At 34.3% G+C, this 27377-nt stretch overlaps 3 protein-coding genes across 3 annotated transcripts; 1 reads left to right on the top strand and 2 right to left on the bottom strand.

Annotated features, from left to right (window-relative positions):
- Positions 1-460: 460 nt before the first annotated feature.
- On the top strand, positions 461-18997 carry LOC124533369 (TBC1 domain family member 9). The gene is made up of 19 exons (XM_047108594.1): positions 461-675; positions 793-959; positions 1338-1505; positions 2059-2155; positions 2825-3088; positions 3640-3904; positions 5996-6198; positions 7351-7486; positions 8347-8626; positions 9954-10147; positions 11355-11549; positions 12144-12293; positions 13082-13270; positions 13942-14121; positions 14388-14596; positions 14723-14832; positions 15504-15701; positions 16364-16473; positions 16615-18997. Exons 1-19 carry the CDS (start codon positions 632-634, stop codon positions 16846-16848), a joined length of 3393 nt encoding a protein of 1130 aa, XP_046964550.1. The 5' UTR covers positions 461-631; the 3' UTR covers positions 16849-18997.
- LOC124533368 (alpha-L-fucosidase) lies at positions 18983-22419 on the bottom strand. The gene is made up of 7 exons (XM_047108593.1): positions 22264-22419; positions 21418-21674; positions 21210-21348; positions 20650-21116; positions 20437-20577; positions 19616-19974; positions 18983-19141 (listed from the first exon to the last, which is right to left on the bottom strand). The coding sequence occupies exons 1-7, from the start codon at positions 22329-22331 to the stop codon at positions 19046-19048; spliced, it is 1527 nt and encodes a 508-aa protein (XP_046964549.1). The 5' UTR covers positions 22332-22419; the 3' UTR covers positions 18983-19045.
- Positions 22420-23894: 1475 nt separating this feature from the next.
- On the bottom strand, positions 23895-26840 carry LOC124533797. The gene is made up of 2 exons (XM_047109312.1): positions 26322-26840; positions 23895-26155 (listed from the first exon to the last, which is right to left on the bottom strand). Exons 1-2 carry the CDS (start codon positions 26673-26675, stop codon positions 25637-25639), a joined length of 873 nt encoding a protein of 290 aa, XP_046965268.1. The 5' UTR covers positions 26676-26840; the 3' UTR covers positions 23895-25636.
- Between the last annotated feature and the right edge of the window lie 537 nt (positions 26841-27377).

Below are 27377 nucleotides of genomic sequence, written 5' to 3'. Positions count from 1 at the left end.
TCATCCAATCACTCCCCGCGTAGGCTACAATCTCATCTTGCCACCGGGCGCACGGGCGACCTCTACCTCTCACGCCATACGGCCCTTTCCATTTTGTAGTGTTGATAGTCCATCGATTATCATTATATCTCTACTATTTATTACTATATTACATAAATCTAACTAGAACTACGTCATTAGCAGATTTACCAAGATGTCCAAAATCTCTTGTATTCAAATTTTTTCTGTTAATTTGTAGTTAAAAAGATATATAGGAAGTATGTCTCAACAGTTAGTCCTCCTAATTAATGAAAAATACTAAATGTTAATAAAACCAGTGATTTTATTATTCTTAAGAAATTATATTTGACTGATAACATAACAAATTGTACTTATAAAAGTGTAAGTGATTGTTTAATTTAAACAGCTGTTTTAATATTGGAAAGTCGTAGCTAAATTAGTCAGTGGAAAATGGCAATCCTTAGACTAACTGTCAAACGTAACTTATCATTATTGCATTTTGGCAGTCCTTCGAGTTTTCGAGTTTATTGGTGTTTATTTCATTTATAAATATATCAAATCGAAACAAATAATTGAATATCCTTAGCATGTTTAGCTATGCTAGGTCATTATACATTTAAAAGTGTTAAAAATGTGGGTAAAACCTCAAGAAGTATTTTTGAAGACCCCTTTGTGGTAATTATTTGTTTTATTTATTTCTTACTTATCGTTAATGACGATAAATTATTATGAGTTTAATTTTTTTTATTTTGTGAATTTCGATATTGATTAAAAACATACAATTTTTCGTAGGGATAATGATGAAACCACACTGTATTTCGTTCTGCAAAGAAGAAAAGGACATGGAAAATCGAAAGGACTTTCGTCGCTTCTGGTGGGTACATTAGACAGTGTACGCGATACGAAGCCAGCTCCTTTTAGAATATTACATCAAACTCCTAATTCTGAAATCTACTATGGTATGTACATTATACTTCATAAAATGTTAAATTATTATAATACTAAGATTTTCCATCATATGTTACATATTATAATTATTTACTAAACTGTGTTCCTTGCATAATATATTGAATAGTAAATTGCAAATACACAAATTGTGCAATTATTAAACGGTTCTTAATTATGTTGATCTTTTGTTTCTTTTTTTTTTATGTATAAGTAAAGTACTGAGTGTGATTGATCTCAAACAATATTGAAATCTTATTAATGCAATCTAGTTTAACAGATTTACATATGTGTGTTTGTACATTGAATACATAGATATTACAGGTTTGTTTAAGCATTAAAACAAATTTAAAAAAGCCATTATTTTTCTCTAATGTATTATATTTTCACAGTCATTGCCACAGCATTAACTGAACAAGAGATAAGACAAGATTGGCAGTGGCTATTCGATAATGTAAGCGCAACTTTGCATTCATTCGATTCCGAAGAAGAAATAACAGAATTTGTCTGTTGCAAAATCAACTCTATTATTGCTACGGAACAAGAAAATTTTACTGAAGGTAAATATTTCTTATTAATAATTCAATTGGCAATATAAGTTTTATTATACTGAACAATTTATATTGACTGACTGAAGGTTGATTATTGTAGAAAATGAATTTATCGGTAATCACCAAAACCTTATAGCCAGATCCGAAAGATAACTAACACTAAGAATGTTCAAGATTAATAAGTTGAACTTTAATATTATTAGTCAAAATTATATTTATTAATGTCAAGCATATCTAAACAACGGAATGAGATAGTTAAAAACATTAATATTTAATTCATTAGAATTAACTTGATAATCACAATAAATATTAGTTTATCTTAAGTAAACTAAAAAACTAGACAAGTAAATAAACTCCTTCTTAAATAAATATAATTTTCTGACCATTTAGCAAATTAAAATTACGATAAAAAAAATCGAATTTGCTTTTCGTCAAATGGGAAATATAGGAGACCACTAGTCCTTTATGAATCAGTATAAAAGACATTCTAATTATATATAATATAGAAATATTAGTTTGGGTAATTATTTCAGTAAATAATTTTATTTAATTTAATTTTTAGATGAAGATACCATCACATATAAAAATGTTGTCTATGAATTTCATCAACGATTTTCAATGCCAAAGGATGAGAAATTGGTCTGTTATTATTCTTGCAGGTAAATTACAATATATTTAAATAAATCAAATAATATATTCATTTTTGAATTAATATTTTTAAAGACAATACTATGAAACAAATGGCTAACACTGGTCAATATTTTGGTAATCTTATAAAGTTTCTATAGTTTTTAGTTTGTTATGTTATTGTTGTATCAAGATATAAGACGCATTTAAGGGTATGTCCTTATCGATCTACAATGAGAAGTCATTTATTGAGTAGCTTAACAATAGCACAGTGTTATGTTTACCAATACATATTTGCAAACATTTTTATTTGAACATACAACATAGTTCATACAGTTTATTTTTTATGGTATTGATATTTATAGGTTGGCTGACGAGCATATGGGCCACGTGATGGTAAGTGGTCACCATCGCCCATAGACATTGACGCTGTAAGAATTATTAACTATTCCTTACATCGTCAATGTGCCGCCAACCTTGGGAACTAAGATGTTATGTCGCTTGTGCCTGTAGTTACACTGGCTCACTCACCCTACAGACCGGAACACAACAATACTGAGTACTGTTGTTTGGCGGTAGAATAACAGATGAGTGGGTGGTCCCAGACGGGCTTGCACAAAGCCCTACCACCAAGTGAATGAAATGAAATGAAGTGAAGAGAAAGTTTCTAATTTATATGTTTAATAAAATATTATTTACAGTTATTGGAAGGGTAAAATGCCTCGTCAGGGTTGGATGTATCTTTCCGTTCACTACATGTGCTTTTATTCGTACATATTTGGTCGCAAGACTGCTCTGAAGATACGTTGGGCAGATGTTACAGAGCTCGCTAAAACGAACAGCTTACTGTTTCCTGATTCAATTAAAATGGTAACGAGGGACGGTGAACATTATTTTACAATGTTCTTAAAGAAGAATGAAACGTTTGCACTTATGCAGCAATTGGCAAATATTGCAATGAAACAGTGAGTACAATTAATGATACTTATTTCTTTAGTACTAAGTAAAGATGTGGTTTAAAGTAATGTAGGTGAGGTAGGGATAATTGGAATTCCATATCACTGGTAAATAAATGAATGTCACTCATTTTGAATCACTATCTGACATGACTGCTGCTTAGACACAGGCGCGTAAATAGCAAGCAGCTTTTGATTTAAGAGGTTTAGCTCGTTCTTAAGCTAAGCTAATCCTGCACCTTTCTCCTCCCCCCCCCCATGTAGGTGTAATTGCGTCTAGAAAATGGTGACTTACATTTGAATTGTTTCATAGGAATATACATATGTATATCTCATAACTAGTTGTCAAGTGTGGCTTCGCTTGATTTTTAGGGTGTTGGTTGTCAAGTATTTGTCAAAAAAAGTTGGCTATGCCCTTACTTGGAGTTCAAATTTGCTTCATACTAAATTACATCAAATTCGTTTCAGCGGTTTGTTTGGGAAAGAGCGACAGACATACTGAGTTAATTTTACATTCATTATTTTGATATATCATAATAACCATGTTAACCTTGTTGCAGGTTAATCGATGATAAGTCCGGCTCGTTTAACATTGACAAAGATTTGTTAACCAAGTTGAGTAAAAATGTACCCAAAAAGCCGTCTTTTCTCAAACGCGATTTAGACGCAAGGAAACAGTCGAATTTGTACACGTTACGGTTTCGTTTGCCCCACACGGAAAAGTTGGACGGGACTGAGGAATGTACGCTGTGGACGCCGTACAACAAGCGACATAACTGGGGCAGATTGTATTTGTCGCAGAACTTCATTTGTTTCGACAGCCGAGTGAGTATGATGACCTTACTTATGAACTTTACTTGCTAGCAGTACCACTTTGTCACGAGTATAATAAGAAGTAAGAATTATAAGATTTTAAATTAACATGGTAATTTTTATTATTAAAGTTATTAATTTCGGGATATTTAACATGTTTTTTTATTATTGTTCGGTGGAGCTCGATATTTCGACATTGTCTACGAATGTCTTGTTCACGAGACTGGACACGAGAACAAAATTAATAACTTTAATAAGTAAGAATTAGTCAAGTGCGAGTCGGACTCGTGCCTGAAATGTTCCATACCGTGTTTGGAAGCCAAAAAAATATTAAGTATATCTTTTGATAACACGCCGGTTAAACTTTTATTTGGCATAATTTTGTCTGACAGTTTCAATGATCATAATAAATACCTTTCGTGAAAACGGTGTGAAAAACCGGTCTGTAGTTTTTGAATTTATCGTGTTCAGACAGACAGACAAAACGCGATGAAGGAACTTTTTTGAACATGCAATGATTCAGGTCTCTAAGGGATGTTCTTCTTTCTTTCTCTTTCTCCCTGTCTCCTTCTATAATATTCGGTTTATATAGTACTATTTAACATTATTTTTTGTTATTTTTTTAATAACAATTTTATTTCATGCCAATTAATTATTCGCCGACGCGCCGTTGGTAATTTATTACATTGTGTCATTTGATACATAATATACAACGATAGCAACTTTGTTTCTTTGTTAGTGTCAGTCAATGTTTTAAAGGAAGAAAATTTTATAATGGAATTTGACATCCACCATAAACACCATAAAATTGATAATAAAATCTTGTGCAAGTACAGCGTTTGAAAGATATAGTTGTATTACATTTCACATTACATAACAATGTGAATAGTGTTTTTCTTTACTATGTTTCGATGAGTCATAAACAAAACAGATGTATTCTATTCTAGTGTGAAAACGTGACATGTCACTATCTTAGTATGAATTATAAATGCACAAACAGCAATTTGATCTACGTTTCATTCAATTTAACATATATTTTATAGTATTACGATGGTAGGGCGTTGTGCCAGCCAATTCTGGTTTTCATACATCAAATATTTGACCGAGAAATAGCTTTGTATTGTTGTGATTCGGGTTGGATAACTGATCCAGTGATTAATTTCCATAATAAGTATATAATAAGTATTAGAGATAAATGCTTGCTTACTATTTCGTAGTGTCAATGAGCGATGGTGACCATATAACACCAACTTATTTGCAAGCCAATCAAGCTTTTTTGAAATAAAAAAGAATACTTATCAAATAATTTTGAGTACCGTTTTAGTACATTAAAACAACGACTATACATCTATTATTATTGTTTACAAACCGTTCTCTCATTAACCTAATTAAACGAACAATTAGTATAAAAAATTAAATTTTCTCATTGTTTAATTAACGATTGGTGTCATGTGATATCAATGGAAAAATATACAATGGAATCCAAAAATAGAAATTCTTGTAACAATGTACTTGTAACCAGTTTAATTTTAGCAACCGTTGGTTTTTACCATTTCTCACCACTTAACAACTAATTATTAATTGGCATTACCTTCGCACTATTATGATAAAGTTCTAAATAATTTCGGTCATGGTATCCATTTTGAAAAACTGCATCGCAGATATGACGCATTCTATTATGATGAGACTAGAAATCCAATATAACCGGAAAAAGTTCAGACTTAAGGTAGTTTTCGATCAATACTCTGTCAATTTCTAGACTCCTGGCCTCTACTAATTCTTTTTTTTATGGTGTCGGTTGGCGGACGAGGCATGTGATCACCGTCATTCTATTCAACTATTCCTTACATCGTCAGTGCGCCACCAATCTTGGGAACTAAGATGTCCCTTGTGCCTGCAGTTACACTGGTTCATTAACCCTCCAAACAATAACACAACAATAATGAGTACTGTTGTTTTTGAATAATTGATGAGTGGGTGGTACCTACCCAAATGACTTCCCATAAGTCCTACCACAAAAGAAATTGTTGATTGTTATTTCTTGTATGAATATGATAACTGCTAGACAAACATGGTGGACACTACTAATAAAGTATGTTATAGGTACGTCATCTTGTCCGTCTGACTATACCTCTCCGCAACGTCCACCAAGTGGAGCGTGCTGATTCGGGTGGAACGGGCAGTTCTGGAGATTCGGGCAACATCCTCATCACGACCGCCCACCACACCAGCTTCCTCTTCGGGAACATATCGGACAGGGACTTCCTCGTTCACAAGATGTCTGAGCTACTCGCTAAATTGCCAAAGTGAGTGGTTCTTTATTAATTTGTGCATGTGCATTGTGTTGTTAAAACTAATAGTTTTGGGGATATTTCATATTTTAGCTTCAAATTTGTTTGTTCATTAATAATGTGTACCTCACATAAAACTCGGTTACTCATATCAATAGGCTATTAGACAGTGCGAAAAATAAATTGTGAATTATTGTAATCAGTGTATATTATCAGTTTAAAAATGGTTATTTACTAACGAAACTTGAAAATAATACTTAATTTATTCAAAAATCAATAAGTAAAAATGCATTTTTTCAAACGTTTGTCACGTGACACAAAACGCTCTTGATTGGCCCGGCTTATGATGAAGTCACTTTCTTGTAAACCTTGCTTTTCTACTCTATGTACCACAGATTAAAATACAGCAAAGTGACGTCACCGACCCCATTGCAGCACCATATTGTCCAAGTAGCGTTTTCGCGCGTTATTTAAATATGGAATTTTTTAATATGATATTTTTCGGCAAATATGTACTAGAAATAAAGAATATAAAATTTTAAAAACCAGTCAAATAGCCTATTGCAATAACTCGACCTGGAGTTAGATGTTTGTGTTATCTGGGACGTATGCTTAATTAAATACTGTGCAACTTGTTTGACTTGGTAAATTTAAAGATCGTACATTGAAAATTCTAACAAATATGAACCGTGACCTTGGAATTCCGAACATACCAAATGGTCAAATTCGTTACGGTAACATATTAACAAAGCATAATAAATGATGCCTAATTCTCGTAATCCTGCGTTTTATCTTTAAAATAACTAAAATTCTTGACAATTTATATTTAGTAGAGGATGTATGGGTTGTGTGCATGTTTAAATATATTAAAAACTTATACGCTTAAGCATGTCAATTTTTTTTTTAATTAAATATTCTTTCTCGATGCATTTGGTTTATTAATCCTAAGAAATGCCATCTTAACATTTAATCGTTAACTGTTTTAATCTTATTATTATTGAATGTTTTGATTTTCAAAACGTTTCTAATGTATTGTGTCTAGTTCAGGTCTTTCTATCAGGGCATCATGGCAGCTAACCCGGAATGCTCATCGAGGACGCTACTAACAATCTTGGTCGTTTTAAATACGTTCACAGAACAAATTCTAAATGTTTTCGTGAATAACAGTGATGTGTACAGGGAGAAACCGAAGACGCTGAAGCAGAGTGCGCGCGAAGAAGACAAGTGGACCCCGCAGCCGCCGCTCATGATACTGTTCCGGACCCACCAGACCTCGACGATCAAACAGATACAGCAGAGGAAGGTAAAACGTCCCATTTGTGACGTTAACAAACATACAAACAACAGCTTGTAAATTCCTCCGGGCTAAAGGCCTCCTCTCCCTTTGAGGAGAAGGTTTGGAACATATTCCACCACGCTGTTCCAGTGGTTGGTGGAATACACATGTGGCAGAATTTCTATGAAATTTGTCACATGCAGGTTTTTTCACGATGTTTACCTTCACCGCTGAGCACGAGATGAATTATAAAGACAAATTAAGGACATGAATCAGCGGTGCTTGTCTGGGTTTGAACCCGCAATCATCGGTTAAGATGCAAGCGTTCTAACAATTACTTGGTGGTAGGGCTTTGTGCTAGCCCGTCTGGGTAGGTACCACCCACTCATCAGTTATTCTACCGCCAGATAACAGTACTCAGTATTGTTGTGTTTCGGTTTGAAGGATGAGTGTGCCAGTGTAACTACAGGCACAAGGGACATAACATCTCAGTTCCCAAGGTTGGTGGCATATTGACGATGTAAGGAATAGTTAATATTTCTTACAGCGTCATTGTCTATGGGTGATGGTGACCACTTACCATCAGGTGGCCCATATGCTCGTCCGCCAACCTACAACATAAAAAAAAAACAATTTAAATAAGAAATAACAGTCTTTGAAATTATGCTATAAATAAAATTTGATCCCATCCCATATGTTTAACATTTGGGACTGTATTCGTCAAATTTAAACATATACATAATAAAAGCAGGATTTTACAAATACGATACGAATATAAAAAAAAACGAAACAAACATAAAAATACAATTGAATTGAGAACTTTCTTTTTCATTTGTAGTCTTTTAAAAGTAATTGAGAAGGAAGATTTGTTAATGTTTCAATTACAGGAGAAACAGTGGGAGGATCATATGGCCGAAGTCGGGCGCGGTGTTAGTATGTACCGCACAACCGAAGGTAGCGAGCTCGTCGTTAACGGGATACCGGAGTCTCTTCGTGGAGAGCTGTGGAGTGTGTTCTCAGGGTCCATCCTACAGAAGGCTCAGAACAAGGGTCTGTACGAGAGACTGGTGAACGAGGCCTTGTCGTCGAAGAATCAGGCGAATGACGAAATAGAGAGGGACCTGCATCGCTCCCTCCCCGAACATCCTGCTTTCCAGAACGATGTTGGTATGTTATGTATCGAGTTTTTTTAAGAATTTATTTTTATTAAGAAACACATGAGGTTTTGTGTACATATGCAAATATATAAAAAAGAGCCGAGATGGCCCAGTGGGTAGAACGCACGCATCTTAACCGACGATTGCGGGTTCAAAGGCAAGCACCACTGATTATTAATGTGCTTAATTTGTGTTTATAATTCATCTCGTGCATGTGCCTATTTTCATAGAAATTTTGCCACATGTTTATTCCACCAACCCGCATTGGAAAAGCGTGGTGGAATATGTTCCGAATCTTCTCCTCAAAGGGAGAAGAGCCTTAGCCCAGCAGTGGGAAATTTACAAGCTGTTGTTGTTGTACATATGCAAAAAAGGGTCAAGTTTACTAACGAATTGTTACTTATTTCCAAACGAAACTTAAACGGTACCGTTATAGCTATTCTACTCACCCAATGATTCCGTTGAGTATTGATCGAAGTGTGAATTGGATCAGAATCGCGAATTCATCGTAACCATTGGTATTTTTTTTATTAATTTCATGTAATAGGTAGAAGTGGACCTGATGGTATGTGTCACCACCGCCGAAAGATCTCGACGCTGTAAAATATAATAACTATTCCTTAACACACCAATGACTTACCAACCTTGAAAGCTAATATTTGATGTCCCTTGTGACTTTAGATACACTAGCTCACTCACCTTTCAAAACTGAGCATAAGATCACTCAGTATTACTGTTTGGGAATAGATGGTGATCCTATCCAGATGGGCTGGTACAAAGCCCTACCACCAAGTAAAGTGGTAGATTAGTTCGCAGCTACACTAAATTTAATTCCATTTTGTGATAAATACAAGAATTTATTGAGTTTTAAAGTAAAAAAATATAAAATTAATGAAGCAATATACTATTATAGACAATTGCATATTGCGGAGATGAGAATGCTGAGAGGAATGTGTGGAGTTACGCGAATGGATAGAGTAAGGAATGAGTACATAAAAGAAAGTTTGAAAGTGACACCGATGGCCGAGAAGTTATGTGGAAGGCGGCTATCATGGTATGGGCATGTAATGCGGAGGAATGAGGAACACATTGTGAGGAAGGCCTTGAGCATGAATGTGGATGGATATAGAGGTAGAGGACGACTAAGAAAACGATGGATGGACTGTGTGAAAGACGATATGGTTAGAAAGAACGGTAAATGTTACTTGTGATATGACGTCTGACAGAGAAGTATGGAAGGAGAAGACATGCTGCGCCGACCCCAAATAAAATTAGGAAAAGGGCAGGAGTATGATGAAGCAATATACTATTATATGATATAATATTGATCTATTCAGGTATATCAGCCTTACGTCGCGTGCTATGCGCGTACGCCCTAAAGAACCCCACCATCGGCTACTGCCAGGCGATGAACATAGTGGCGTCCGTACTGCTCATCTACTGCCCGGAGGAGCAGGCATTCTGGCTGCTGGCCACCATCTGCGAGACCTTGCTGCCAGACTACTACAACACTAGGGTCGTAGGGGCACTGGTGAGATAACCTAATGTTATATACATATCGGATTATCGCTATTTTCGATCTCTCGATCCATGGTATATACTGTGGACTGAGAAGTGTTGGTCCAAATAACGAGCAATTGGTAATCAAAGATTTTATTAAATTAAAATTTTATTACGAACACAACAATCAGAACAATTACATTACAAATCACTTAATTATAACGCTGATTCTAACATCTTTATTTTAATCACTTCACTTTCACTATTTACACTCTATGTAGAACGCGAGACAGTTTAGAGCTCCTGTAGATGGAGCTGGCGTTCCAATAGTTGTGGTTATGACTTCATTTCCGACATACATATTATTAGAACCAGAAGTAGGAAGTTGGCTAACCTCTAAAATAATTATCTTTAATTTACCATACCAGTCAATCTAACACAAAAGAAAACATTTAATCTACAAAACAAATAACCATCAATAATCACATTACACAGTAATAATCATAATGGCGATCCAAAATATGTCAGCAGCAAAACTCTCGCCTTTTCTTTAATTTGTGTGTGTGACGTTGATGTTGCTTGTTTCATTCCAAATATTTATTTAAATTCATCCATCCATCATCATTATTTTGAAATTTAAACTCTTAACCTGCTTTCCTTTGAGGGATTCTCTCTTTTGGGATGTAATTAGTAAAGAAGAAATACTTATAGCCTTTTCGAATGGAGATCGGAAAAAAGTTAAAAAAACCCTAGATTAACGTATTTCATGCGATTTGATAATAACTCAGCTATACTGTGTACCACTAAGAGTTAACGATCAATATATCTCTATTTATAATACAACAAAATTACATTTAACTTCTTATTTCCACTTCAGTTTTACTTCCAAAATTCCGATAACAGTTATGTCGACGTTCAAGACGCCATTTTTCGCAAATCCATAGTGTTTATCTATCTAAAGGTTAATTATTAATTTGGCTTTATTTCCGTTATTGTATTATTATATTATATCCGTTATCCGTAGTTGGATAGAGTATACAAGAGCTACGACATTATATACACAATACGTACATTATACATTAATTATTTTTTTAATAATTATAACTTCATTCTGTCCGGTCTCCTCTGTGGGATCTTAATTCTGAACTAGCTAGATTTATATTAAATTTAAACTTATGAAATAACGGTTTAGTTATTAAGAGACTCCATTTTTAATCACATTAAACATTTTTTCTAAGGTCGATCAAGGCGTTTTAGAAGAGCTTACAAAGGCACATCTTCCCGAACTTCACGCTAAATTAGATGAATTGGGAATAATGAAAATGATATCCCTGTCGTGGTTCCTGACTCTCTTCATCAGCGTGATGCCTTACGAGTGTGCGGTCAACGTGATGGACTGTTTCTTTTATGACGGCGCTAAAGTCATATTCCAGGTGAGAAACACAGTTTGTGACAAACAGACATAATTTAATTTAGTTTATAGAGAATTTGTCGTTCAATAACAGACCAATTATTGTAACTTTACCTATTAAATAATTTTAAACGATATGTCAAAAAAGTTGATTAATAATGCATAGTACTCAATATACGATTATATTCATTAAAAAAGCATATATTTATTATATGTTTATGATTTCGAGACAAGATATATATAAATGTAATTGCACTTTAAAAACTTGCTCTGTAGTTGCAATGGTACTCTGTAGTTGTAATACAGTTACTACTAAGTTTCTTGCCGGTTCTCGTTAAAACACCTTGAATTTTGCTAGATTATTTACGAATCGGTGATAGTAAGTGCTTTTATGTGCCTACTAGAATAAAGCATGTTTTGAATTTGCTTATATACACTTGCTCAAATATACATTAATTGTCATTGTGATGGCTTAAATTGTTTTCAAGCTGTAGTGCCATCTAGTGGCGAGTTACATCGACACTAATATCTAAAGTTTCTAAAGTCGCTTTTGCATTCATAATATTAATAACTAATACGTCGTATAAGGCTGATTGGGGTGATAAAATTGTTTTAGGTGACTCTCACGATTCTGGATATAAACCGAGATAAACTACTGAAGTGTACAGAAGACGGGCAAGCGATGCAGATCTTGAGTGACTACCTCGAGGGCATTTACAACGAGGAGGCAATGGCCCTGTCCACAGAACCTCGGACTGCACAGAAGGTGAGGAAGATATACCCTTATCGTTTACAACAACAACAACAGCAGCCTGTAAATTCCCACAGCTGGGCTAAAGGCCTCCTCTCCCTTTGAGGAGAAGGTTTTGGTACATATTCCACCATTATTCCAATTTGATGGAATACACATGTGGCAGAATTTCGATGAAATTAGACACATGCAGGTTTCCTCACGATGTTTTCCTTCACCGCTGAGCACGTGATGAATAATAAAGACAAATTAAGCACATGGAACAGCGGTGCTTGCCTGGGTTTGAACTCGAAATCATCGGTTAAGATGCACGCGTTTTAACCATTGGGCCATCTCGACTCTGGGCCTTATCGTTTAAGTCATTTGAATTTATGGCTTTTAAATATATGTAATATATTATGTATGCATTGACTGTTTTATTTGCATCTAGCGGCTATATATAAGGCCGCAGATCTTAAATCCTAGGTTCAAACCAACGGTCAAGCAAAGAAAGTAATTAATTTTTCAGTTTAAAATTCTCAGTAAAAATATATTTGCACACTTACACACACTCACAGAGTTTGCGCAAGCATTTGTGCACTATATGTTTGCAAAGTTGGCTAGTCTTGTTTGTGGTTGGCCGAAATCGATCAAGACATTATTTTGACTTTTATAGTATGTATGTGTATTTTAATGAGTTCCATACATTTGTATAATCATATATTTATCCATCCATGTCGTTTGATTTTAGCTTTTTACAGCTATCAGAAAGAAGTGGTGGTACCATAGAATCTCTTATAATATAAGTATATAACAACTTTCAGACAATAAAAATACAAGAGTTAGTGTACCAATCGTACCGCTCATACGGCGCCAGCGTCAGCGGAGAGACCATCGAGCACCTGCGGCTGAGACACCGCTTACGGGTCGTGCGCCAGCTGGAAGACAGCTTGGAGCGGAACACCCTCCGAGCCCTACAGCAAGATCGCTTATTGGAACCCGAAGAGCTGCAGGTAACGCAAACAATTCCTCGTGGTAACAGCTGCTGGCATTTTTTATTGGATTATAATTTAGAAGACAGGTTTAATCATGGATCATCTAACACACACTGGAGAAGAAAGAACTAATAGTTACTGCCAAGGATGTTGTTGCCAATACTGGCCTATCAGTGACATCGTCACCTGTACGTCTGATTTCAAGGAAATTTTCTCATTTTTTTGGGACCACATCAACTACATGACTCGTGATAGGGTAGGCTCCCCACCCAAGTGGAAGATGAGGTCTAAGCTCAGCTATGAGTCGTTTCCAGGCTGTTACTATAATAATAATTTATTTATTCTCTTGCGAATTTCCGTGTATGTGTGTGTGTGTGTGTGTGTGTGTGTGTGCGTGCGCGTGTGCGTGTGTGTGTGTGTGTGTGTGTGTGTGCGCGAGCGTGTGCGTGTGTGAGAGTGCGTGTGCGTGCTTGCGTGTGTGTGTGTGCGTGTGTGTGTCTGTGTGTGTGAGTTAGTCGGATCGTGGTTATGTATAGCCATTACATTATTATTTTTTCTGTCTCGTCATAGTCAAGTGTTAATAGCCAATCAGTTAGTTTTTTCTTACATGAGAATTTAATTAAATTTGAGATTGTAACTATTCTATTTATCTTATTATACAGCCTTCTATCACACTCTATTCCTTTCAGGAACTTCTGAGCGTAATCCGCGAGGAACTGTTTTGGGCCAAGCGCGTCCCGTGCGAGCGGCTCGAGGCTCCGTACGAGGCCTACAGGCTCGACTACGGCCAGTTCAAGACGCTGTTCACGGCCCTCTCGCCCTGGGCCAAGGGCGACTATGCGGAGGCGATAACCGCCAGGATGTTCAAGGTTACTCATCGATATATCGACAACGCCTCGCGTCTCAATTTTGTATCCGATTAAAATAGTCCATTGTATTACAACGTGTACGTTCAAACGCGGCACGCGAGAGGTGTGCGGCGACTGTAGTGTAGCGCTCGGGTTACTCATCGAAATATCGACAACGCCTCGCGTCTCAATTTTGTATCCGATTAAAATAGTCCATTGCATTGCGAGTACGTTCAAACGAGGCACGCGAGAGGTGTGCGGCGACTGTAGTGTGCGCTCGCCCGCAGCTGATGGACCACGACGACGACGGGCTGGTGAGCGCGCGCGGGCTGAGCGTGGCGCTGGGCGTGAGCGCGCGCGCCGACGCGCAGCGCCGCCTGCGCGCGCTCTACTGCGCGCACGCGCCGCCGCTGCTGGGCGCGCTCGACCTGCGCGCCGCGCGCTACACCGACACCGGCGAGGAGCTGGCCGCCGACGCCTTCTCCTTCTTCGACAGGTGCGCCGCCGCCGCGCGCCGGCCGACATGCACGCGCACCCATACTCATTAATAGAGCCCCTCATACTTATTAATAGAGTCCCTCATACTTATTAATAGAGTCCCTCGCCGCGTCCCTTGTTACAGCATAGAGAATCCGTCCACGCCGGAGCCGGCGCTGCAGCGGTCCATTAGCGAAGTATGCGGCGACGGCAACCCGATGGATAAGTCCATCGACAGCGCTTACAGCCAGAGCGGTGAGTTTACTGATTTATAGTACGACACAACTTAGATGTCGCATCGGCAAAATTCGTAAAACCGATCACATCCGAATTGAGTACGCTATCCCAAATTATCAATATTTATTTCTCATGCGAATATGGTCTTTGCACAAACGTAATAACTTGTAATATCACATGACCTAATATATTCGTCAATTTGACGCGTCGATTTTACATGCACTTGCTTTCTCTGACGCTTGAATCTATAGCGACAGATAGCGTCGAATGGCGCGATAGGGAGCCATTTCTATTGGTCGTGTAAATTGGCAGTGATCGGGTTTTATTTTCATTCCATTGCATTTTCCGATGCTACATCTAATTTGTGTCGTACTATATTTATTAGCCGATCGTTCTCTCTCATCTCTCGAAAACGTCTTGATGTGGATTACAGTGGCGTAGCTAGGTGAGAAAGGGCCCCGGTATATAGAAAAAGAATCCGGCCCTCACCCCCTCTTTCCCATCCCTCTTTAACTAATAATTACCTTTTAAAATTATAGGAAATAAGAAATGTTGTGTGCAGAGTCGTGATTTTCTAGCTTCAGAAGCTTAAGGTTTAGTTTAGAGGCCCCTTGAACTCCGGGGCCCTGGTGCACTGCACCACCTGGCCCTACGATAACTACGCCACTGGCGGATTATGTTGTCGTCAGAGTGCGCGGGGAGCGCGGAGTGGGTCCGCGCGTGCGCGCTGGCGGGGCTGGCGGGGGGCGGCGCGGGCACGCCGGGCACGCCGCCGGCCGCGCGCTCGCCGCCGCCGCTGCCGCGCGCGCACTTCCTGCGCCTGCTGGCCGCGCTGCACGACCTCACGCACCACTCCACGCCGCTCTACGAGGCCGTCGCCCGCGCCGGTGAGAACAAACAAATACAACCTGCCAGGTAGCTGGCAGGTTGTATTTTTTTTTTTTTTTAAATCAATCGATCAATCAAAATAAACTTTATTCAAGTAGGCTTTTATAAACACTTTTGAATCGTCATTTTACAATTAAGTGAAGCTACCACCGGTTCGGAAAGTAGATTCTACCGAGAGGAACCGGCAAGAAACTCAGTAGTTACCCTTATTTAACATTTAAAAAAATACAACGTCATGTTAATTAAATACAATTATTTCAATTAATGTAATAATATGAGACAACATCACATACATTACTCTGATCCCAATGTAAGTAGCTGAAGCACTTGTGTTATGGAAATCAGAAGTAACGACGGTACCACAAACACCCAGACCCAAGACAACATAGAAAACTAATGGTAATCTACATCGACTCGGCCGGGAATCGAACCCGGGACCTCAGAGTGGCGTACCCATGAAAACCGGTGTACACACCACTCGACCATGGAGGTCGTCAAATTTGACTACTTATTTAAATTTCTCGGCAATAACGCAACAATTCGAATGCCCTGTCATCCGAACTCTGCTCGAGCCTGCAACCATGATCGATTTGAAAATAATATTATATTACTTTTTTGTTCGCTCACTTTATTTAGATCGATCTTCGTCTACTGTTTATAGGTACGTTACTCCTGCAACTGGGAGAGCTTAACGGCCATCGTCCTGCCATGGACCGAGAAGTTTCGCAAGACAGCCTTTTCCTGGCCGCCGCTGCGCAACCCACCATTGAGGTCAATATTTTATAATTTACATGATATAACTGAAGCTATAATATATTTTATATTCATTAAATTTAGTCATTAGTACCTGGTCCAATCAAATTAATTAAAATCATTACAATATTATTGATTGTTAAATAATATTACTTTTAGGTTGACCCCAATGGTAATAATCCTGAGGTCACTGAAGACAGGAGACAAATACCACCATCGCCTTCAAAGGAAAGTGATCCTTCTGATGAGGACACATGGTCCATAACGCTAGAACAATTTCTAGCTACAATGCTAGCTGAGGCATCATTGGAGGAGTTCTTCAATAAGCAAGTACCTCTAATGCCCTATTTGGAAGCACTCCGGCAACGAGACAGGTTGCACTCAGTTTCATAGTTGATAGCTACGCTTGGTTGATACGAAATTTAAAGGTAAGCTAAAGCTTTTGTAATTGTACATTATATATAAAAAAACCTGTAATAAAAAGTAGCCCTAAATTAGTACATTTCGAGTAGATGGCTAATCAGTGTTTTTAATCAAAAATCAAGAAACATGTTGAGTGTATACAAAATACCCATGTTTCCAATACCTCATGACATACTATTTGTAACATAAAACTTATGATCTAAAAAAATAGAGCTTAGAAACCAAATTATTTTTTCCAATATATATGAAGAAATAAAATAAAAACACAGAATGTATTTAAAATAGTTATTTGCACAACCCTTCAGCTTTCATTTATTAACAAATTAAAATTTATAATTAAGTCTTTTTGTTTATAATTTTTAATAAATTTTCTATTCCTATTTGAATTTTTAGCCTTGCCGTAAATAATGTCATTGGTATAACAGCATGTTACTTTAAATAAATTAAGTTAAAAAGTGTAATAAAATTATTTGTTAAAATACATGTTAATTATTTTATGTGTATATTTATTAATAAGTTATTTTTCTTTAAGTTTAGTATATAAAGCGCTTTAGAAGTAATTAGAATAAACTTCCAAATAAAACATTCCAAAATGTTGATTATTATTATTACTAATAAAATTCATATAATTTGTTTTATTTTTTATGAGAGAAGACTAACAATAAAATTTAGTAATCCAAATTACCTATAAAATTAAGCATAGCCATATTAATATAAGTTAATTTAAGTCAAAAAAATAAAAACATTAACCAAATGGATTATTTCTTAGTTCTAATTTGCAATAATTACATAAATATTTTATAAAGTAAAAATAACACTAAGGTGAAATTGAAAATATTATGCAAATGAGTACAAATAACTTTTGAAATTGTTAACAATAGGAAAGGGTCTTACTTTCATAGCATTTTATTACTAATAATGCTTCATGTACGTAAGAAATGGTGCTTCTCAATAAATTAGGCTTTCTTCAAAATTAAATCATATAAAAAATAGTAAAATAAAATTGCTATAGCATACTATAGTCACAGTATAACGTATGCTTTATATATTTTTATATGCTTGGAGTTTTATAAAACCATAAAATTTAGATATACTTGTTAGACAATGCTACTATATACTTGATTATTGGACGAAATATAATGGCTTCCACAATCGAAACTAATCAAATAAAGGATAAATATAATCTTAGAATTAATGGAAAATTGTTACTTAAATATAACCTTTCACGAGACAATACGCGTTGCTTTTAGCTTTATAAAATCAATCGCATTATGCTTTGCCAATGAATGAATAAATACGGGTCCATTAAATATAAACGCAATATGAAAGTGGATTCACAATTTTAATTTTTTAGAAAGATAAACCGAATGTTTTAGATATTTATTTAGTATTCATAGCGCGTACTATTTTCACGCTCTATAAATATTAAATATTCTACTATTTCACTCGGTGCAAGTAAAAGAATTAAAACTTTTAATTAAAAATGTTTTATTTCAAACGTGTCGCATCCAAAGAAACATAATTTAAACATTATGTCCTAGAACTACGAAGAAAGTACCTAATAGTTATATGTTTATGCAAAAATATGTTTTATATTTAATCGATTGAAAGCAATGTGATTGTTTGAAGTCAATTTTGTATTGTTTTTTTTTTATCTGTAATTTATAGGTTATTAGTTTCTGTGCATATTATTACAACTTAAATTATGTGTTAACTACAAAGAAAAAAAAATTAAGTAACCGCCTTACTAATAAAAGTTGTAAGTCCATCTCTCTGTTTTAATTGTGATTGGCAAGAAAGAAATGTAATCACTGTTATTTACAATATTTATTAGTAAAGTTGTAATAAAATAACTAGAAAAACCATAAAAAGATTATAATTACGTTCATTTTATTGCGTAGCGACGAAATTATGTGAATAATTTTAAATCAATTTCACACATACCATCAAAATAATTAATGAAGTTTGGTTAGAAATTAATCAAAGCAATAATTTTGATGTAAATATATCTTCTCTTTATTTGTCTATGTACTATAATCCAAGTGCACAACTGTTATTATTTTGTCTGTAATTGTACACATGATATGTACCTTCTTTAATAAAACACATTTTATTCAAATTTATGCCTTTTATTTCACAAATAAAAAGTATATTTACTTCACAACACTTACTGCTGACTAAACTTTAAAGCCCAAGCGTTTTTCGATCTTACCGTTGCTTTATCAGGTAACATGATAAATAACATGCCACTGCTTATTTTCCACTGAAAAAGGTTAAAACGACAATTTATAATTTGAAGATATTTAATTAAGTGCAATACTGTTTTTATTTTATGTAATAAGCAGCTATTCGGGTAAATGGGCTACTTTATGGTAAGTGGTCATCACCAGCCAGACATAGGCACTAAGAAATATTAATCATTCCTTTTATTACCAATCCACAACCAACCACATAACCTAAGATGTTATGTTGTGCCCGCATATACACTGGCTCACTAACCCTTCAAACTGGAACACAACAATACTAAGTATTGCTATTTAGCAATAGAATATCTTATAGATGGGTGTTTGTGCCAGTGCACAGATGGACTTGTGCCAAGATTTTTCCTATCTATAATATTTTATCTGATGTGCTCAATTGATGATAAATAGTTATCTTTTCATTGTAAATAATAATATAAACAAATACTTCAGATAGAACTTATAAATATTATCAGCGATTGACCTAACATACTTACATTCAAAAATCCTTGATTGCCAAGCATCTTTATTTTATAAGTGCCAGAGTGTAGATAAGGAGCTAGGTCACTGACATTAAGCACATTATTTTTAGGCCATCGTAGGAATATGGCATAAATGGCTGTTATGGTATCGGACTTTTCCGGAACTGATGATGGCCGGTGAGCATGGTATTGGGTTTTAGTACAGGTATACCACACATTGGCATTGTAAGTATCATTTTGATGTTGCCAAGGTGAAGTACCATAAATGGCCTCTCCATTAATTGCAAGCCATTCACCCAGCGCTAGTAATCTTTCTTGAAATATTGGTGCAATTGTGCCTTCTTTGGTTGGTCCAATATTAATAAGAGAATTACCTAAAACATGTACACTTACTTTAATGTGTTAATTTTATATAATACATGTTATTTATTATATGGTTTTATATATACTAAATTTTAATGTTCAATAATTTAAAATTATTACAAAAGTTTGTAACTTGACTGTAATAATATTTGCTTATTATTTTTGCTATGATACAAACATCGAAATTGTTTAATAATTTATTATCTATAATTGAGCAGTTAAAATTAAATAATTTTGTGGTCAATGACCAATTTGTTATTTTACAATTTTTATCTAAAACAAATATGCTTACAATAGAAACATTTTGTTTTTTAAATGAATCTATTATATGATTGCAATTATTTATTATATTTCAGAGTGATTAGTAAGTTTTATTTCTTATAACACACCATGAACAAATGATTTAATTTTATTACATACTTTATAGATTTAATTAAACATGACCTATAAAGTCTTATCAATAAAATACATACCTCCGCAACTTACTGTTGATACAACTTCTTTGAGCAACTGATTGATTGAGAGTATTTCATTTAAGGCCATGTTTCGCCTATAACCCCATGACCTTGAATCAATTGTGAAGGCATTCTCCCATTTATGATTTTGTAGTTTACCTAGTTTTAGAAATGTCAATTAGCGTTTAACATATACATAGCTTTTAGAGTTTTTTAATATTTTTAACATACCAGGATTATATCTATCAGCACAATTATAGAAGTCTCCATGATGGCAAGGTATCCCTATACCCCATCTATCATTGACAACAACTTCATCTTTCACTGGGCTATCATTGTAGAGCCAAGCAAGAAAATCTGTTGAGTTCCAGTATGCATCGAAAGCCTCCCAGTCCCCATCAGACCATATCACAGAGGGTTGGTAATTATTAACAATCTGTTTTAAATCAGGCCACAACTTTGTCTTTGGATACTCTTTTGTTAAAAATAAATGTTTCTTGTCTTCTAAGTATATGGGATTGTACCATTCATAGAGTGAATGGTATACACCAAATTTCATATCCTTGTTACGCACTGCCTGAGCCAGCTCGCCAACTAAATCACGTTTTGGACCAACTTCCATAGCATTCCAACTGAAGGATCGTTGAGATGGGAACAAAGTGTATCCTTCATGATGTTTACTTGTAAGCACAACATATCTAAAAGTACAAGTAAAAACGGAAATTATAATTTTTTTCAATTGATTTAAATTTAATTATGAAATAAAAAGTATATATTAAAGTATCACTAACTTAGCTCCAGCTTTTCGAAACAAAGATGCCCAATCATCAGGGTTAAAAAACTCTGCTGTAAACATTGGAGCAAATTCTTGATAAGTAAATCCAGGCGGGTAATTTTTGTTCATAAATTCAATTGTATTGTTTTCTCCCGCTAGAAACATTGATATTTTAAATAAATAAATCTATAAATTCATCAATAAACTTAAGTTACAATACATACATTTCCAGTTGCTCCAGAACCATTCTGATCCGAAGCTTGGTACTGAAAATACTCCCCAATGCAAGAAAATTCCGATTTTCGCCGTATCATACCATTTAGGCAAGGGTCGCGTGTCCAGATCTGTCCATGTTGGTTTATATGGTTCTCTTTCAGTTGGTTTGCCCAAATTATTTTCTATTAGAGTATTCCGCACATCTATTTCAGCACTCGTCAAATGTATTGTTAATAACGAAAACAGCAAAATAAATTTCATTGTCCTAAAATATTTATATTTATGAAATATCAAAAATGTTTGTTGTATTTAGACACAATCTTTAAACTGGAAACAAAACATAGCACATCTTCTTAATCAACAACATTTGAAGATTGTGATTATATTTTTAGTATAGTTTCTTATATATTTATTGTCATTTGATTTTTAAAGCTTTTGCCGCGGAATGGAATTACCAAAAACAAATATTAAAATAAGAGCTTGTATGTACCATAGAACAAAATGTATTACCCACAGATAAGTAATATAAAATATAGTTATCAAAGGATTTTTATTAAAAATAAAATATAAATTCGTAAACAATAAGTAATATTTTTATGTATCGTGATTTTCTTCTTAATAGCCTTTATCGGACTAGTTAGACAACTGTACTAGTAACCCAAACAATATAATATTTATTAATTTATTAATATACTTATATTTACACTTTTGCTTGTATAGATATAATTAATATATACTATGTACGGATAATAATACGGATATCGTGAATATAATACCTTGATTTTAGCTTGCAGTTATTTAATAATCTTTAAAAGTATAAGTTCAATATTTTTTTAATGAATAGCACAACTTACGTTATTTTATAAAAATTAGAGCGGCGTTGTTTCCTCGTATAATGTAGAATTCTTACTGCACAACTCATTACAAGCTCTTATCTAGCATAACTAATGTTGACACACTAAATAGCCATATTATGTCCAATCATTGATTATAATATGCTATGTTATTTTTACATGCATTTAAAATTGTAAGCAAATAGAAATGAGATTTCGTAACCCTTCACAATGTACATGTTTTTTTTATACTTTATTAATGTATTTACTAGACACTAATTAGCTTAGTCGATATTGTAAACTAGAGTATTATCCCATGGTACTTAATTTTAGAATTTTATGTTAAAAGCCCTAGGAATTAACTTTTAATGAATTAAATTAACTGGTATCCACATAAATTCTCGGCCATCGGTACTACTTTTACCCACTATTATACTCATTATTTACTCTACACATTCGCGTAATGCTACACATTCTCAACTCCGCTAGTTTTATTTGTCTTTCAACTTTCATTCAACCCTTTTGTGACCCAACACACTGATCCATACATTTTATTCGTTACAAGCTTCAAAAAAATATTTTTATCTCAATAGCTTTGTATTGCACCGTTTTAGTCATATTTTTTTCTAGTTTAGGAATTACATACTTTAATATTCGATCAACAACAACAACAGCCTGTAAATTCCCACTGCTGGGCCTTTAGGCCTCCTCTCCCTTTGAGGAGAAGGTTTGGAACATATTCTACCACGCTGTTCCAATGTGGGTTGGTAGAATACACATGTGGCAGAATTTCTATGAAATTTGTCACATGCAGGTTTCCTCACGATGTTTTCCTTCACCGCTGAGCACGAGATGAATTATAAAGAAAAATTAAGCACATGAATCAGCGGTGCTTGCCTGGGTTTGAACCCGCAATCATCGGTTAAGATGCACGCGTTCTAGCCACTGGGCCATCTCGACTCAATTATTATAGTTACAAAATATTCTATCATTTCATTAAAATAGAACAGATATTCGACTTTAAAGAATTGTCTTAGGACCTCTAGTCCATGCGGGGCTAAGACTATGAAATACAGTATCATTTCAGAATCAATTCTAGTTTAAAGGTAGAACCGTACATTTTCGTACAACCAAAACTACCGGTTTTCCCGGGCATCTAGCAAGCCAATGCTCTAAGGCTTACACTGCCTAATAGGTAATCCAGTTACATAGTACACATAGTATTTTCTTAAATATGATAGTAACCAATTGTAACCAATTAAACCAATTGTCAAAATATTTATATAGTCAGTATAATCCGTGAAAGTTAACAAATAATCAAGCATAGGCAATTTTTTTAAGATAGTAAATTCTTCGAAAGATACCTGGGTGCTGGGATACCGGAATTATGTAGGATTTTTACCATCAATTTATTATTTATATTTACATGGAATTCGGCGGAACTCTCTCCAATGGGCGTCAATAAGTAGTGACCTCGCCCTTCCCTTCATCCCTCTGTGTGTACGACCACAGCAGCGCGCAGTAATCCCAGTTAACCGATCACACAAAAGCCTTAACATGACACATTCACCAGTATTAGGATCACAATAATATGATACTATACGAATGTAGTAATTATTTCATTTGCTTGATTTAAGAATTAAACAAAACAATAATAATAACTGTTTATTTACATGGTTTTATGGCTCGATACTTAAATGAGATCATTCTTAGACTATATATGATTGTTATTTACATTTTATTCATGTATCACAACATTTTTTTTTATTTATACATGAATCACACATAAAGCTTACCGAAAATAATAATTATAGGTACATAAAAAACGAAAAATACGAAAGTAATCTTCATTGAATACGCAATACTCACAACGGCTTTTCAAACTTAAATAACATAACAGGGCATTTGTATATTATGTACACATTCCCATTCATCTTCCGATAATACAACGATTCTTTTAAGACTAGAAATGTACACTTAATAATATGATATGAATGGATTTTCAAGTTCCAAGTTTGGCTTAAATTTTCATGTCAGAAAATAAGGTCTGCAGAAAAGATTAATATTTAAAACACTATATTCCTCTATAAACCAACTTTAGAAAATTGCGTTAAGAAGAATTGAGGATTGGACAAGTTGGAAGAAACTGTTATTGCTTATAGGCTGTTTGGTTCATCATTATTTTTTATCATGGACAACAGTTATGCAGAATGGATGTAGTCCTCAAAATTTTCTGAAAAGTGGATGTTTACTAAGATTTATAAATCAAAATAATCGCTATTAGATTTGGTAGAAGTTGGATACTTTTTGCAGAGATTAAAGTACATTTTTTTAGGTTTTTGAGAACTCAAGTCAATTTTGCATAATTTGTCCTATTGTCTTTACACAAGGTTATATAGTAACTAGTGATAATAACAACAGTAACAATTACACTATTAAACTAGCTTATAACAATATTTTTACAGATTTCATTACAAACAAGTTAACACTTTTATTTAATTTAAGCATACATTAAATAAAGAGTTGACAAAAATTATGCACTTGTGATATAAAAGATATTTTTTTTATTATAAATCTTTTGTAATCTCACAAATCTTAATCACTTACTTTCAAAGCCTCAGTTATTAATGCAATAAACAAATATTATTTACATTATTTTGTTATGAAATTGTAATTCATAATACATTTGAAAGTGCTTAAAAGGCCCTATCCATATCATGTTTCCTTTTAATCCAAAAAAAATTGTAATTAATATGATCTTGTAAGTTATATATTTTGAGAATATAAAGTCAAAGCTTGTCATGATAATAATATAAATTGAAAGCAGATGATACTTAAATTCATAAATATTTATAGAAAAATATATAATAAAAATAAACCTTCAAAATGGACACCATTTCTCGGTGTTTTATGTATATTGGTTTACTTGTTTATTGAGTTGAACATTACATTATACAAATTTCCTCCTTTATTTATATAGATAATGGTTTATAACATTAAAAACAAGCATTTTATAAGATTATAAATTATCTTAATATATAGTTATGATAAAATGACTAGATACACTAAAAACATTATCCTTATGCATAATATCATTAATAATTTTAGAGCAATGATGCATGTTTGGTTCTGCCGATTTAGAGTATATAAAAAGAATAAGATACAATTGAGGATATTACTTTCTTACTAAAAATGTACGGACATTTTTCAGTAGCATTCATGTTCTATAATTATTAACAAATTATACATAATATTTATGGCACAAAAGTATTGTTAATGCAATACAAGTACACACATTGTACCAATGTATTCACAATATCTTTAAAAAGTCTCTTTAATTTGTGATTGTGTAGTTGTCAGTTTTATCCACTTCCACAGGAAGTGGCTGACATTGCTATTGTTCATCAACTTTGAAAGTAGAGTAGTGGCAGGCACCATTGATAATTATCTCACTTATACCTGTGGTTGGAGGCGTATGAGAAGTTGAAAGAGGTTCAATACTGGCTATTGTGCTCATAATGGGAGTTGTATATATTTTTCCATTGTGTATAGTTGAGGAATGTGATTGGGTGGCAGGTGTAGTATAAACTGTACATGTAGTACCTTGCTCTGCTCTGGGTTCATTTATTAAGCCCATTTTCACTTCAAATATTACATCTTGTATTTTCTTCTTAGCGACTAACAAGTTCTTCTCACCTTTAAGTGACCTTAGTTCATTCGCTACATATTCACCGAACACTGTAAACTCATCTCTATTTATAGCGGCTGTGGGATAAACAATCTCAGGCTTGAAAGAGTGTAACAGTTCAGTTCTGGCAATTTTAGGTGGCGGAGAGAGGTTATCAAGTTTGCAATCATTCACTGAGTTATCTGCATGTGTTTGTAAAGTTCCATTGATATCAGATTGTTCTTCCTGAAATTAATGTATGTTCATCTTTTTATATTTACTTTAATACAATATCTTAGAAAGTAAAATTAAATACAACTATTTTTATGAGAATTAAAGTACAGTTAAGTTTAGTTAAACAACATATTATAAATTGTTTATATGGTCCTTAAAAAGATTCACAATAGCTTACCGATTGCAACACTCTATATGGTTTGTTTGAGTCCTTCATAAAGTGCAAATATTCATACGCGTACCAATTGCTAACGTATCTATTGTTGGGTCCTTCTGAATTCGCTCGTGCTTCTCGCGCCGACTCTCTGTTGTATTGTGTACGCAAATGCTGTATTTTCTTAGTGGCGTCAAAAACAGATATTCGTAATATTTCAGCAATACCACGCAACTCTTCTTTTCGTTTTTGTTTATCTCTACGAGTATCACAGAGCGACGGATTCCATAAATTAGCGTTTAATTGAAGTAACTCAATGAGTTTCAATGTCTTGTCCTTCGACCACTCGTAGTTATTATACTCCTTGGACCACTCCATGCCCCAATCCAAGATCCCTTTCGACCAATGGGATTACAATTGCGTACAAACATTGGATTTAAAGCAGAACAGAAACTAGCATTTGACGATCAATCGTTAGATTATACAGTAAACTACGTGTTGTCAATCTAGTACGCGACGCCGACTCGTCACTCGACGCACCGGTTGTCGATTGATTAGTTGAGTATTCGATCCAGTGTTGCCACTTGTAAGGCTTGTTAATGTCTCTAATTGTTTTGTATGTTTTTACATTGGAGTGTCAAATATATTTATAACAAGTTTTTCCTTTCTTATTTTTATTGTCCCTGTAAGTAAAAAATGATATTTAACTAGTCAAATTATCAAATTGAAAAGTGTTTCTTTTTTTAAAAAATATATTATGAGAAAAAAAAATTAGCAATTATGTTTTTTTAATTAAAAGGAATTGTAAAGATATTTTTTTTATTTTTTTAATGGTATTTCTGTCGTAAGTATTTCTATAAAAGGAACTGTACAACCTTCGTATATACATATATACGAAGGTTGTACAGTTCCTTAATATGGTGATGAAAAACTGGTCCATCATTAATTATTTTGAAGTTTTATTACGTTTCTTTGACATGGTCACTGACACTAAGTTATGTCTTGAATTTATTGGAGACATATCATGTTTAATTTTTAAAATCTCCTATTAAACGTAGGATTTTATTTTTATTTTAATAA

The sequence above is a fragment of the Vanessa cardui genome, chromosome 11 (genome assembly GCF_905220365.1).
Source record: "Vanessa cardui chromosome 11, ilVanCard2.1, whole genome shotgun sequence".
NCBI classification, from domain to species: Eukaryota; Metazoa; Arthropoda; class Insecta; order Lepidoptera; family Nymphalidae; genus Vanessa; species Vanessa cardui.
Note: the sequence above shows the minus strand (reverse complement) of the source record. Positions and strands in the feature narration are given on the sequence as shown.

What these genes read in the sequence shown, in the direction of transcription:
- LOC124533797 (XM_047109312.1), bottom strand. Translation starts at nt 26,675, where the DNA reads ATGGAGTGGTCCAAGGAGTATAATAACTACGAGTGGTCGAAGGACAAG. An exon ending in CATATAGAGTGTTGCAATCG is followed by an intron (nt 26,156 to 26,321) that starts GTAAGCTATTGT and finishes CATTAATTTCAG; the next exon opens with GAAGAACAATCTGATATCAA.
- LOC124533369 (XM_047108594.1), top strand. Translation starts at nt 632, where the DNA reads ATGTGGGTAAAACCTCAAGAAGTATTTTTGAAGACCCCTTTGTG. An exon ending in TCATTTGTTTCGACAGCCGA is followed by an intron (nt 3,905 to 5,995) that starts GTGAGTATGATG and finishes AGTATGTTATAG; the next exon opens with GTACGTCATCTTGTCCGTCT. An exon ending in TGGAACCCGAAGAGCTGCAG is followed by an intron (nt 13,271 to 13,941) that starts GTAACGCAAACA and finishes TATTCCTTTCAG; the next exon opens with GAACTTCTGAGCGTAATCCG.
- LOC124533368 (XM_047108593.1), bottom strand. Translation starts at nt 22,331, where the DNA reads ATGAGTTGTGCAGTAAGAATTCTACATTATACGAGGAAACAACGCCGC. An exon ending in TTTCGAAAAGCTGGAGCTAA is followed by an intron (nt 21,117 to 21,209) that starts GTTAGTGATACT and finishes TTGTACTTTTAG; the next exon opens with ATATGTTGTGCTTACAAGTA. An exon ending in TGCTGATAGATATAATCCTG is followed by an intron (nt 20,578 to 20,649) that starts GTATGTTAAAAA and finishes TTCTAAAACTAG; the next exon opens with GTAAACTACAAAATCATAAA.